This window comes from Pongo abelii, chromosome 1 (genome assembly GCF_028885655.2).
Source record: "Pongo abelii isolate AG06213 chromosome 1, NHGRI_mPonAbe1-v2.0_pri, whole genome shotgun sequence".
Taxonomy (NCBI): Eukaryota; Metazoa; Chordata; class Mammalia; order Primates; family Hominidae; genus Pongo; species Pongo abelii.
The window spans coordinates 131,049,449-131,065,043 of record NC_071985.2 but is presented as its reverse complement, the minus strand read 5'-3'; the positions used below and the strand labels follow the sequence as shown (position 1 = coordinate 131,065,043).

Genomic DNA, 15,595 nt, shown 5'->3' with positions numbered 1-15,595 from the left:
CTTGACTTTTAAATACTCTGCAGTGGCTAAAGTGATCAGATAAGTTTTTAAATTTTTTTGTAAATTATTCTTTAAGGAGAATAACACTAAAGAACTATTACATGTAAAACTTACCTTAATAGGGAAATAATTGGTTTTATTTTGAAATGAACATAAGCATAATTTTATATAGTTACATTTTTAAAATAATTTTGCTGGTTGAAAAATTCATACACCTAAATTTGGTAATTATTTTAAGATATAAAAGCTTGTTGTTTCTTATTAAAAAGAAGAAACAATAAGAAATTAACATTATTTTCTGAAGATAAGATCTCATCAGAGAGAATAATACTGAATACAAAGGTGAAATGACTCCATGAGTATGGAGACACGAATCAGAGATTCTGAGTTTGTAATGAATCTTAACTAATCATAATTCTATTTATATAACACATCTGCTGTTCTTTTTTCTTTTATCTCTACATATTGGAAACATACTGAAATACTGTCATTATCTGAACTCATAGATATAAGTTTAGGTGCAAATTATAAGCATTGTGATTCAAGCGCCACAAATAACACACAAACACAATCAGACCATGAACATATTATTATTTGAGTGATATGAAAGCTTGTTAATGATCTGGCTAATTCATAAAATATCAGTTACATAGTTCAGTTAGGATTAAGACTTTCTGAGCTTGGATTTCTCCAATGCTTTGATTATGTGCGTGATTTAAAAATACTCATTATTTCCCTCGTAAGATTTATTTTATTTGTTGGAGATTTAAAAAACAGTGAATAGAGTAGTTTTTATTTATTTCAGGCATAAAACTGATAATAATTTATTAAGAAAAATGCTTTTAAACTGTAAATGTTTAATGATTACCACATTTTAAAATTTGTTTCCCCACTTCTAGTGACAATAATAATATCTGTGCTTGCTCTAGCAGCACATACAGTATAAATTGGAAATGGTGATAAAATCTTACTTAGAAAACAATAAAGTGGTTTGCAAATTTCATACCTCATGAATAAGCTGTGATCAGCCAAATTTTGAATGTATGTGGTTCCATATAACATCATTTTAAACAAACAAGTAATGATGATCCAGATATCTATTTAGAGGCTATCTACTTAAAAATTCATTCATTTTTAAAATTAAAGTGACTTTCTTTCCTATAGAAACTCAATATATGGAACACAGACTGGTTGTCTTTGTGGTGTGTGTACAATGACAAGTGAATCTCTTAAATTTTCCGACTCCCAGTAGCAAACCAGAGCTTATGTAAACTCGTCAAAAAAAGAATAAAATATTGCAAAAGGACCCAGAGTAGTCATTAAATCGTGTTAACTTTTTGTAGGCAAAAAAAGAAATCATTGTTAAACTTTGACAGTTTCAAGATTGGGTTATTTAATTCCACAATTTTGACAGTGAGATATTTGAGGATGATGCTTTACTTGTGACATTTGAAATGAATTACACTTAAATATTAGGATTTCTTTACATGATGCTTTATCTAAATCGTTACATCCTTATCTTTCCAAGAAAATCGTGGCACTATATATGTGTGAAACTAAACATTTAAAACAATTTGTTTTATTATTTATTATAGAATATACTTTTTAAATTGTAAAACCAACCCATATTAGTTTCCATAAAGCTGCCTTAGGGAACTATTTTTTTAATATGTGGAAAATACATTCAAACTCAATGAAATGTTTGATATATAGTTAGATTATAGCTTTGTAGAGTTATTAACATAAGTATTATTAAAGCTCTTCCCTTTTGGTTACATGATTTTTCCACATACAGTGAATCAAGGTAACAAGGGGTTGTTTTCCCATTTTGTTTTCTGAATTGGTTATTTACACTTTTGAGACCAAAAAGACAACTCCCAAGTCTCTCCATATTTTATTTTGCACAAATTTTGCCAATAACTCCTCAGGGCTCATAATCTAAATCTAGAGGACATTACAGAAATTTTTTTTTCTAAGAGTTTTCAAATGTGCTTATTTTCAGGGTCCTGACATAAGGAATTTCATTATTGCAAGTTGTATGTGAAATATAAATTAAATGCTAGTACATTTAACTATGAAGAATAAAATTTCTTTAGTGTATAATAAATGAGTAGAGTCAACTCAAATCCAATATTTGGAATCATGATGCACCTTGTGCAAGAAACTATATGGGTTGCATCAGTGGAGTGAACAGAGTAACTCAATTGTACGAAATCAGTTGTTGCATTCAATGTCAGTGGCCCAATAAACTTGGGGTAAAATAAAGACTCTATGTAAGGTGTCTGGTTTGGTTTTCATTTTAGTTTATAATGCTTATGTAAAGGGGTAAGCCAAGAAGATTATTCTTGACCACACTTGAAAATGGACTCGATTACTGAGATTAAATTTCAGTGTATTTTATAAAAAATATTACTTTCACAGAAGTGAAGAGATACAATAGCACAATGGTGGTTACAATGGTAGAAATACATACTGCCAATAAAATGTTAGCAAGAGATTTAAAAATGACTGTACAGCACCGCATCAGAGAGTTGTGTTAACAGCAAAATGATTAATATTATTTTTCAATAAAATGAAATCCTTACATTTTTTAAAGAAATAAATGGGATAAAAGTGCTTTTTGTTCTTCTAATTCCTACCAAAATATTTCCTGATATGGAGCAAAAGACAGTAAAAAATGACAGTTTTAAAAAAAAAAAAGACATTCATGCATTTAAGCCACCATTAGTCTCTGACTCTAACATAAGGCAGATCATTAATCTCTTGCAAAACTATGACTTTAGCCACTTAAACTCTTTTTTTTTAGTGCTTTTCACAACAAGGACATGATAGGCCTTGTAAATTTAGAAGTTAAGATGTGTTTCCAACATGGTAAGTTAGACAAGCTCAGCTATTTTTTTGAAACACCAACTTTACAATAAAAATGCTTTGCTTTGGAGAAATGATGAAAACAATAGTGAAGAAAAAAACAGAAGGGGTCCTATAGAGTTTATCACAAATTACACTGTTTAGATCAATGAAAACATATCACATTTGCCTATGTGTCATCCTCTGTCTTGATGATATGGAAAAGGGTGACATTGAACAGGACCTGGTGGCCATTGTTCCAGGCATAGAGAGCTCGATCTCTTGCATTGTAGTCAAGCATGGATATGTGAAAGTATTGGTTATGGAAGGGAATGTCTGTGTACTCATATGTGGAGGTTTTGGTGGAATAGGAATAATACACCTTGGCTCCAGTTAAGTGGGAGTTGGTGACATACAGTGTCCCACAGATCATGAAAGATTCCCCTGCACTTCTCTTGGGGTAGCCAGTGCTCCAGCTCTTCATCACCTCCAAGGTATCTTGGTTAAGTTGGCTGATGACAATATTGCCTGCATTCTGGTTAGTTGCATACACAGCCCACAGCCCGATTTCATCAGCCATTAGGTCGATGTCAGAGAATCCACCCCATGTGTAGGGGTAAACATTATGAAAACCAGCATACTCCAGACTTCGTTGGGCAAGCACTCTCCCCATATCAAAGCTGTATTTGATGATGATATTACTCTGATACTTGTTAAAATAGAGTGAGCCATTGTAGACAACATGGTTAGTTCCTGCCCACTTGAAAGGAAGGTTGTATGTCCTTGATTCAGCCCCACTGACAAAGTCTGCAATTGATTTGTATTCACGAACAATTTTATTGTTAGTATAACTGTCCATGTACCAGACCTGAGAAGAAGGAAAAAAATAAATGGAGTGACTAAATTCTGTACTTTTCTGATAATTCCAAAAGAAAGACAGTGAGAGTCAGCACTTATTATTATTATAACTCTCAGGCTCTGGAAGCCACACTATCTTACTGCTGACCTGCTGCAATGTATTTCAGGCTTTTGTAAAAATATTGCTATGGTCTGTTTGTGTGGAAAAGAAATAACTGAATTTACTACCTTGACATTAATTTGCTTTTTTGCTTTTTCTTTCTTTGTTTTTTAAATTCCTGACCATTTGGTGCATATCACTGAGTGAACCAAACATATGTAAATGCAAATTACAACACCTGATAAATAATGCCATCAGTGAAAACTACAACAAATATAACCTTCGGCAAATTACATTTATTCTATCTCTTGCCCTGAAAAAAATGTATAGTCTAGTTTTTCATATTTGATTGAAATAAGTACCATAGAATCTTCTAGAAACACTTGTTTATTGGGCTAGCCTGTAAGTACAACTACATTTTAAAGAAACCATTTTACTAACTGAATAACTAACCTCATTTAGAAGTAACCCTAGAGAATCTTAATTTTTACTGAGTTCTGTAATAGGACATAAATAGAGCTATGGCAAATTTCTAGTATATTGATTTATATAGCACAGGCATTGTCAACTTATGAAAATATCCCCCAGAAGTTTCAGCACTATTTCTTTTAAAATTACTTCTAGACTCCAGGGATATTTAGGCTTATTTAGTAAATTGGTTTTGCCCTTGAGTTTTTCACTTATTTAGTCCTATTTTTTCGTACTAAAGAACATATTTTAGAAAGAGTACGCAGGGAAGTTTGCCCTTGAGTTTTTCACTTATTTAGTGCTATGTTTTCATACTAAACATATTTTAGAAAGAGTATACAGGAAGTTAGAGCTTTTCAAGCATAAAACATGACTAAAATAAATAAAAATTAGATTTGTGAAACTGATGAATTAGAAGACGGAACATTTTACCAAAACAGATTTGTCATTCTTTCTTAGATATGTTAATATTATCAAACAGAAAATATTTGCAAATTATGTAACAGTTTTCAAGTACAAACAAATATCCCTGAAGAAAATGAATAGTCCAGAAAAGAAAAAGTGTAAGCAGAACTTAATTCTAAACAAAGGTGTTTGTGGGAGAAACATACTCTGTTGTTTTTTTCAGATGCTAAAGGGTCTGTCATCCAAGCACCAAATCGGGTTCCAGATGTCTTGACTGTAACTGGGCCTGTGATTTTCATCAATTTGCCACATGCTGAAATTAGAGAAACACAAACAGGTTAGGTGAACACAGCCAATGATTCCAATACACATACTCACACTAAGAGCAAAGAAGGGGATCAAAAACTAAGCCAATCCATGGGATTAATATCACATTTCTGAATAAATGATTATTCACAGTGGGTGCTGGGCCTTTAACCAAACATTGAACCATGAGGAGTTGCTTTTTCAATGCTCCAAATTTTAAACATAAAATTTTAAATTGGGAAATGATTTGTACAATCTGGAAAGAAATAAATAAGGAACATCATTATCATTATACCAATTCAGTGGCTGCTTCTTTTAAGTAAAAAGTTAGACAAATGAAGCAAATTGCCCATAGACCTGTTTAGTTGATGGCCAGAAACTCCTTCCTTTCCCCTGTCCCCATGCTTTGTGACTATGGATAACTTATACCAGCCAGAAAAACACTACCAATTGATTTTCATTCTGTTTGGCAAAGAAGCAGCCCCCAAGAAAGATAACTTTACAGTCTATAAGAATAAAACATTCAATCACAGTCTATAAGAAAGAGGTAGAGATTTTAAAGGTAAATGCCTTATACAGACAACAGGTCTGATAGGGCAGATATGAACACACAAAGAACAAAACCCCCAAAACTCAAACCCTCAGACCCTGAAGTCACATGTAGATGAAAAATGAAGAGATGTAATACGTGACAAAAAGACTTTAATGAAAAAAGTTGTAATATCTTTATCAGCCCAGCTCACCTGTGAATAAGATGTTAGAAATAGCTTGGACTTCATAAATTCCAAAGCCAAAACCAAACAGAAAGCTAGACATTTTTGTGAGATTTAGAAAATAGATTACTATAAAGTTTTAACCGTATTTTAAAATAATGTTTTTGTCCCTTTACCTGGATTATATTAGTTTGGGCCACTTATTATGCTTATCTTTCTTTTTATTTATTTTAAGTTCAACTTTTAGGGGTACATGTGCAGGTTTCTTACATGGGTATATTGCACCCAGGTAGTAAGCATAGCACCCAATATATAGTTTAATGAGATTTTTGAACAGCAAAATTTAGAAGTGATTTATTAATTATACACATTGTGAAAGGCAATATGACTGCCTATAAAATGCTGGGTTTTGGTCTAAACAAAAGTCTTCTTTCTTGTCCATTTATATCATGTTATTTTCTTCTATTTCTTTCTTTTTCTTAAAACTCTGTTGGGTCCTACTTGTTCTACATATCTTCTTTCCTCCTCTGACTATTTAGAATTGATCAATTTCTATTAGTTCCTGCTGGTTGTTGTTTGTTTGGAAAGAAAAGAACACATACCCAAAGCAAATCAAAGACAAACTAATTATAACTTGAAGCTTATTTTGGCTCAGTTTTTTCTATATTTGCTTCTTATAAGAATAATTTATAATTGGCAGAATACTAAGCTTTGCAGCTAGGAAGATGATGAATGGTAACATTATATTTTGCACTATTAGTTCAGTGATAACTACAAATTTAATAATCTCTAGCATTTCATAAAACCTGAATTGAATATATTTTTCCCTTTTTGTAAAAGAAATCAAATGTGATGGCATCGTTATATCCATAGTGTGGGTTACTTTATGATTTCCTCAAATCAGTAAAACTGGACCAATAATTCAGAAGACTTTATGACATTATCTATAGAATTGCAAGACCTTGCATTAAGCCTATTTAGAATATATAAGCTCTACTTGGTACAAACACATAAACAATATATAAGTAAAGTAGTATCAGTTTGAACTAGAAAATGTTAACCATATTCTGAATGGATCTAGTTGAGTATATTTTCTGAATGCAGAATAAGTGGAAGTAATATTATTTTTAATAATTTCCTATATACATTTTTTAATCAACAGATGATATGAGCATAACAATTTCAAGTGTAAGTAGAGTGTAACAAATAGAAGGGTCTCTCTTTCCCCTAAAAACATCATAAAACATGTGATTTTTTTTTCTAAGCATGGAAAACTAATTCTGACTTAAGATGATGGAGTGATACATGATTTTATCTGCTTTCATTTTCTGTGATCTCATTAAAATGATAGTAAAGGAGTAAACCATGAGGGGAAAAAAAAGAGAAAAAAAGCAAAGCAAAGGTACAAGAGCCATTAGTGAAGAAGTTTTAACCAATTTCCAGAAGGCAGGGTTGATGAAAAGTGATCATTAAAGATGAAGATGGAATAAGATGCATTTGTGTCTATGCAGAGCAAGTGAGATCCAAGGAGGAAGATGATCTGCCTTGAAGAGAAAAAAGAAAGGACTCAGAAACATAAGTAGAAAGAATTGTAGGAGTGAGATGGGACTCTGAAAACAGGCACACCGCTTAAACCATGCCTTAAGAGCAATTGATTCCATCTTCATCTGTAGATGCAGGACTCCAGAAGGCAAAGGAAAAAAAAAAATGAAACTGGGTTGGTGATCTGAGTATACCTAGGGTGATTAATACAGACATTGGAGGGCCAGAAGAAAGCCTCCTACACAATGACATTGGTGGTTTCCCTGCCTACTCACCATAGAAAGAATTGCCAAGCTCTATCTTAATAACAAGAGTTTCCAAGCATATTTATTGTTCAAAACTTTAAAAATGTATGTATAACCAAGGATGGCCAGATATTTTCAAAAAGTTTGTAAGAATGACTGATGTAAATGTTCAGAAAAACCGGGGCTCCCCACAGAAGAGATAACTCAGAGAATAGACAAGATCCTAGTAGCTTCTAAGAGATTTGTATAATATATACTGTGTATTGTAAAAGGAAAACACAAAAGAACTATTAGAAAACAAAAATATAATTATATTAAAAAATAGATTGCAAGATAAAAAGAGTTATCTCCAAAATAAAGCAAAAGAGATAAAAATGAAAATAAGAGAAAAAATATGGAGGCATCTAGGATCAATCTAGAAGCGCCAACATCCAGAGAGCAAGGTTTCTAGAATGAGAGGAGAGAGAAAAAGAGGGGAGAAAATTATCAAAGAAATTATACAGGAAAACTCTCTAGTAACAAAACCTAAATATTCAGATTAAAAGAACACATGATAATGAATGAAAAAAAGATTTACTTCCAAAAAACTACTGTGAAATGTTAGAAGATTAAGTTGAAATGGAAACTTTTTAGAGAAAATATGAGCTTGTCACATGCAAACAGGTAGAATTAGACCAGAATTGGGCTTCTCATCACCAATACTGGATGCTAGAAGACAATGATGAGGGCCTTTATATTTAGGGAGAAAATCAGAGGAAAACAGAATAAAGATATTTTTTGACATGTGCACTTTCCAAAAATTTACCTACAATGAACTCTTTCTTCAGAAATTACTTGGGGATATATTGCAGTGAGTACACCAAGACAGGGGAAGACATCAGACAAGAAAATAGTGACTTCCTGTCCCAGAATGACAACTATGCAGTGGGCTTTGAGAATAATCGGCCCAGAATGGAAACAAAGTTCCAAGAGGGAGGTCTCAGAAATAAGTGGAATTGATACATAGATAAACTGTATGAGATCCTCTAGAAAAACTGGGTAATGCAAAGGCAATTATTGATGTATACAAAATAATTCACTTGAATTTAACTCTAGTAATAGCCTCCATTGAATGGAACAAATACGACATTGGGCTTAAAGAGGAAGGAAATGTGTCTGAGTCCACCACTTAGCTCCCAAAGAACAATATAAACTTTGCTATAATAATGTAAACACTCATGTCTAACTTGTAGAATCAGCCCATAAACTAATTATGTAAAACTTGTTAGACATCTCATCTGCTCTGTGATTACAGGAAAGCCATAAAATGTTTCCAACCATGACAACACGGAAGAATAGGTAAAGTCCACATTGCTAGGGAATTAAACACTGGGAGAGGAAATGGAAAGAAAGATGGGGGTGTAACTGTCTTCATATTTTTAAAATATGGAGGTAAGAGATTTTTCCTATTGTTGAAAAATAATGAAGATTCAAATCTAAGACTTGAAATTACAAAATTGATAGGGTTGAACTCTGAATAGTCATGAAACCATACTAGGAGGAAACATGAAAGAAAGCAGAGCTGGCAAAGTTATCTAAATCCTCATCTTTCAGAGCAAGAAGTCAATAAACAATGTCTAAAACTGTAAACCAAAATAATTGAAGAAAAAAAGCATGTTAATAGAAATATAGACATAATCACTAATAGCCCTAAAATTAAACTAAATGTGGCTGAAACTGGGGAGCAGAGCTAAAGAAGGAGACTGTTGCTTTTTATTCTAAGCATACGCTTTTCCAGCTATGTGCATACAATATTTAGGTTATAATGTAAAAAGTTAAAATAGCTGCAAAAATTTAGTAGCCTTTAATTTTATAAAGCAAAAATCACATTTATATATTGCCTTTTGAAAAATCATTTCCAAGTTTTACATGCTATGCTTCCTTGTGACCAGGAGGTAGATGAAAATGGAAGATGTAAATAGTTTGCAGAAATGGAAACTGTGAATATTCTGCATTTCAATTTGGCCTTTATCCTGTAAGGAATAGATTGAAACTCTGTTCTTTAAACTTTTAACTCTTACAATTGACATGGCAATCTCTTGCTCTTTAATTCTTTCAACCTTAAAAAATTAGAATTTATATTATGAATTATAATATCACTTAATATATCAAAGCTAATAAATTTACAGTGGTTAGTAAATGTGCAGGAGCTGTAATAAAAGATACTGTCCATATGATTCAAGTATGAATGATATGCATTTTCAAAGTAGTTAAATGATTACAATCTTGGAAAAATATACTCCTGTTGAAGATCCACTAGTTAAAGGAGAAAATGTTAGTCTAAAACTTAAAAATATTTTAAAAATGTGAATGATTTTTATGATTATTTGAAAAAATATACATACACAGGATCTCAGAAGTCAGTTGAGTACAATTTTGTTCTGAACACAGATTAATACAATGTCTCGAATATGAAACACACATAATGTAATGTGCATTCCCACAAAACTTTATACTCAGAGGAAATTACCAAGCGGAAACACAATCTGTAAAAATTTATGGCAACTTCAAGTTGTTTCTATTGTCCAAGTGAATATAGATTTTGTAGTTATGGAGTTTGACTTAACATTTTAGATGGCCAAACTAATGACAAATGGGATCTAATTAAACTAAAGAGCTTCTGCACAGCAAAAGAAACCACCACCAGAGTTAACAGGCAACCTACAGAAAGAGAGAAAATTTTTGCAATCTACTCATCTGACAAAGGGCTAATATCCAGAGTCTACAAGGAACTCAAACAAATTTACAAGAAAAAAACAAATAACCCCATCAAAAAGTGGGCGAAGGATATGAACAGATAATTCTCAAAAGAAGACATTTACGTAGCCAACAGACACATGAAAAAACGCTCATCATCACTGGCCGTCAGAGAAATGCAAATCAAAACCACAGTGAGATACCATCTCACACCAGTTAGAATGGCAATCATTAAAAAGTCAGGAACAACAGCTGCTGGAGGGGATGTGGAGAAATACGAACATTTTACACTGTTGGTGGGACTGTAAACTAGTTCAACCATTGTGGAAGACAGTGTGGCGATTCCTCAAGGATCTAGAACTAGAAATACCATTTGACCCAGCCATCTCATTACTGGGTATATACCCAAAAGATTATAAATCATGCTGCTATAAAGACACATGCACACGTATGTTTATTGCGGCACTATTCACAATAGCAAAGACTTGGAACCAACCCAAATGTCCATCAATGATAGACTGGATTAAGAAAATGTGGCACATATACACCATGGAATACTATGCAGCCATAAAAAAGGATGAGTTCATGTCCTTTGTAGGGACATGGATGAAGCTGGAAACCATCATTCTCAGCAAACTATCGCAAGGACAGAAAACCAAACACCACATGTTCTCACTCATAGGTGGGAATTGAACAATGAGAACACTTGGACACAGGAAGGGGAACATCACACACCGGGGCCTTTCATGGGGTGGGGGGAGGGGGGAGGGATAGTATTAGGAGATATACCTAATGTAAATGACGAGTTAATGGGTGCAGCACACCAACATGGCACAGGTATACATGTGTAACAAACCTGCACATTGTGCACATGTACCTTAGAACTTAAAGTATAATTTTAAAAATATATAAAATTAAACTTCAAAGTGAAGTTTGATTTACCAGCAAAACTGCCTCCTATGGTATAGGTACCTTATTGCCAGACTGAAGCATGATTTATACAAAGCAAGAGGACACAATTCTGGTATTTGTCTCAAATGTCTGCATATTTCAGATGTTGAGGTGTGCATAATCAGATGTTGATTAGTTGAAACCTGAACAAGAACTGTCCTTGGAGCTCTGAATCATACCATGAGCCTTATCTAATCAACATTTCCAAACAACCCACAGCACATCACTGGCTTGGGGTGTCTTTGGCTTCCATGGTGCTTGAATCTAATCCAGCCTTGCATCTCTATGGCAAAGGGATACCGCTGAGTCTTAGGTTGTTTCGGCCAAAACTTAGGACACAATTTGTACCGGAGGTTAAAAGCTTCTGGCTCTTAAACTAAACATTGGGTGACCATGGTAAAGTGGTCTTTTGGCTAGTTGACTCTTTTATTTTGTACCTGGTTTTGTAAGGAAAATTGATTCTTACTCCAGTCAATCATACCTTAGAAAGCAAACTTTACTTTCTTGTAGCACTAAGAATTTCTCTGAAATATGTTAGAGGGTAAAAACAATAGTTACTATTTAAAGATTTAATAATTAATTTATTCATTTGACAACCATTTACTGTGAACTTATTTTGTACCAGAACTATTCTAGGTGCTGAGAATACAAAGGTGAACAGGGAGGCAAGTCGCGTGTCATAGCTTCCCAAAATACTATTGCTTATGCTTCTCCTTTCTGTTGCCTTTTTTCTTCTTTTCTGTTTTTTAAATCAACTGGAAAGGAAATTTAAAGAAAGATGTTATATCGGACCAAATCTGTATTGAGAAGAAAAGGACACAGCAATGAGTGCACTAAATATTTGTCAATATTAAATAAAAATTATTGAAATTCAGTCATGAGTACTGTACCATAACAGCATTCCATTAAGACAGTCTTCTTAGATAACCTGAAATATATCTTATGTTTAGCCATATTTGCCTCTACTCTTCTTCCACAAAACATACTCATAAGCTGTCAACATAGAAACAAGCAAATTGAACTATACTGTTCCATGTTTAGTGTTTATAAAAAATGAATATGTGTGTCTAGTAAAAAAATCAAATATAGTTATATTTCACCATATCTCACTGATTTGTTCCTTCACACGTATCTTAAAGATACAGACACGTTCTGTCTGTATGATGGAAACTTATCCCTATAATCAGGAAATCAATATATATCTAGTGCTGGCCAGGGAAGGTCTTATGAACACTTATGAATTTAGTGTTTTGCATTATTTGATTCTCCTCTGTGTAATCTTCCTTCTGTCATGTTGCTTCATGTCTATCATCCATTAGCTATCTTCTCTCTGCCCAGTGACTCAAAATGCCCAATTGCAGGCTTTGTCTTCCTGGTATTACTCTTTATTTGACCTCAGTCCATCACAACTTTTATTCCTGGAGTCAAATTCTTTGGGTAAACTAATATTTGTAGTGTTAATCTAAGAAACATACTTTAAATGAAGAGTTAATGTGCCAAGGCATTAGCAATTTAAAAATAATAACTGCATCTTCGGTTTCTTATTCTGAAATAGTGAATACATTAAAAATGTTATACTCCAAAGCGATATACTTGCTTAAAACCCAAAGTAGGTATATGATAATTATGTATGAAAATGTCCTTTACTTTTCACTGAGTAGGGGACAAAGTGCTTTGCATAAAGTTTCTCCATATTTGGTGACCATGTAAAGTGGTCTTTTGGCTAGTTGACTCTTATTTTTACCTGGTTTTGTGGGGAAAATTGATTCTTACTCTAGTCAATCTTACCGTAGAAAGCAAACTTTTAGGTGGTTAAAAGAATAGCTTTTGTATGTGACCTATGTGCTTCATTCATTTATTTATTCATTCATCCAGCTAAGGTTTTTTTTTTTTTTTTTTTTTTTTAGCAGAAAGCACTGTTCCAGATACTAGAGTTAACAATAATGAGAAAGCGTGACACTTCTGTTCTGGTGAAGCTTACATTTTGGTGAGAAGAGAGAAAGAATAAATTAAAAAACAAATAAACAAACTAAACATATCATACAGAAATAAATTTAATGCCAAGATTTAAGTAGGGCAATTTTATAAAGAGTGACTGGGGAGCTACTTGATATTGGGAGGATAAGGAAGACCTCTCAGTGTGTGACATTTAATTTGACATTTTATTGACAAGAGAAGGACATTTAGGCATTTAGTTTATTTACTGGAGCAGCTGTTTAGTGGATTTAGCCATTTAGAGAATAGCTAGGGGAAGGCAGCATCTTAAAGTGGTTGGGGACATGGGTTAAAGAGTCGGCCTGGATTTGAATCCTGATTTTATCCCTTATTCGCTGGAGACCTTGAACAATTTTCTAACCTCTCAGTGTTTCATGGGTAACAATAGAAATAATATATATATCAAAGTGTTATTAAGAAGATTAAATAAAAAATACGGGCTACATGTTTAAAATAGTGCTTGGTACATAGTTAAGTACTTAAGAAATAATAGCTATTATTATTGTTATTGCAAAGGCCTTAATATGCTTGGTGAATTAAGAGGAACAAACAGAAAGAAGATCAATGTGTTTAGAATACACTTGGAACAGAAGAAGATGAGATTGGAGAGATGAGTAGTCCAGTAGTCCATATTAAGTTTGTAAACTTTGTGAAGACAAGATTTGGATTTTAGTCTATGAATGATCGAAAGTCATTGGATTATTTTAAAGGGGTAAGGGAGTGACAGAATGTAAGCTGCACCTTAGAAAGATCTCTCTAGCTACTGTATAGAATATTAATTGTAGAGTGGATAGGGTGTAAACAGATAGTCTCATTAAAAGGTTATCAGTTTCGGGAGGCCGAGGTGGGCGGATCACAAGGTCAGGAGATTGAGACCATCCTAGCTAACACAGTGAAACTCTGTTTCTATTAAAAATACAAAAAAATTAGCCGGGCGTAGTGGCGGGCACCTGTAGTCCCAGCTACTCGGGAAGCTGAGGCAGGACAATGGCATGAACCCGGGGGTGGAACTTGCAGTGAGCCGAGATTGTACCACTGTACTCCAGCCTGGGTGACAAAGCAAGACTCTGTCTCAAAAAAAAAAAAAAAAAAAAAAAAAAAAAAAAAAAAAAAAAGGTTATCAGGCTGATTTAGGTGAAAGATGATGGAAGCAGTTGTGGGGATGGAGAAAAGTAGATGGACTTGGGATATGTTTTTAGAATAAAGTGGATAGGACTAGGCTTTGGATTAGATGTGAGGAAAGGGAATTTAAAAACTCAAAAAAATAATCAAGGATAACATCTAGACTTTTGGCTTGTCCAGCTAGGCAGATTGTAGTGTCATTTACTCAGATGAAATGACTGAGGGAGGAATGGGTTTGGGAGCAAAAATAAAGAATCCAACAGGGACAATTCTAAGTTGTTCGTGACTATTACACATATCAGTGGAAACAGCATATAAATCTAGGGAACAGATACTCCTTTGAGTTTTGACCAAACAGTTTTGATGGTTTTTAGCATAATGATGACAGTGAAAGCCAGGGGCTACATATTGTCTCAGAGGGAAGGCACACACAGAAAAGAGAAAGGTATCTAGCACAGAACTCTGTAAATCACAATATTTATAAGACTCATCAAAGAAGCCCAAGAATAAGCTATAAGTGGGATAGAAAAAATAACGTGATATTAAGAAATCCAAAAGAAGAAAGTTTTTTAAGAAGGATGTAGTACTGACCTGTGACAAACACCACTAAGATGTCTAGCAACATAAGATCAAAGAAATAACCATAAAATTTGGCAGCAAGAGTCACTGCTGATTATAAAACTCAGATAAAGTGTGGTGATCCCAGAAAATGAATCGAAGTTGGTTTGAAAAGAATGTAAACCAAAGCAGCAGCTATAAAAGATTCTTTCAAGGGAAAAGAAGCAGGGAGATAGGGGTAGGAAAATATGAGATTACAGGAAATTTTTATTGTTGTGCTGATGATGGTTAAGAAAGGTTTGTTTATAAAAATAATCTAGTAGAGAGCAATACGCTGATGTTGTGAAAGACAATAATTAAATAAATGAAGCCCATGAGCAGATGGTAGTTTAATCTGTTTAGTAACCATGAGTAATCATGTGCCTATCTTTCCTTTTATAATTTTTGTGTGTGAGTGTCTGTCTGTTTTTACTCCCAACAATTTCACAGGAAATGTTCTTAGAGTGGTATATTCCATCCAGGTTTGAACACTGAGGCATGAGTTAGGAAGCCTGGTTTCAAATCTAGGCCACAGCATTCAATCATCGTATGAAGTTGGACAATGCCTTATTCTCTGGAGTGGAATTTCCTCATCTATAAAATGAAAATTCTGAAGCTTGACACTTTTTCATTTTAACTAAGGGAACATTGAATAGATAGTGGATCAACAGCATGTATATGCTGATGGAGAGAAGGTGGTATTTGTGGTT

At 33.5% G+C, this 15,595-nt stretch overlaps 1 protein-coding gene across 2 annotated transcripts in view; it reads right to left on the bottom strand.

The window, feature by feature from the left end:
* Positions 1 to 299: 299 nt before the first annotated feature.
* Positions 300 to 15,595, bottom strand: part of OLFM3 (olfactomedin 3) — a 192,884-nt gene continuing 177,588 nt past the window's right edge. Inside the window, exons 5-6 of one of the 2 annotated variants that reach the window (XM_002810546.4) lie at positions 4,885 to 4,991; positions 300 to 3,715 (exon numbers count right to left, since the gene is read on the bottom strand). In XM_002810546.4, coding sequence (XP_002810592.1) covers positions 3,038 to 3,715; positions 4,885 to 4,991 — 785 coding nt within the window. In that variant the 3' untranslated portion in view covers positions 300 to 3,037. The remainder of the gene's footprint in view (positions 3,716 to 4,884; positions 4,992 to 15,595) is intronic. The other variant, XM_009247258.3, reaches the window with a different exon arrangement.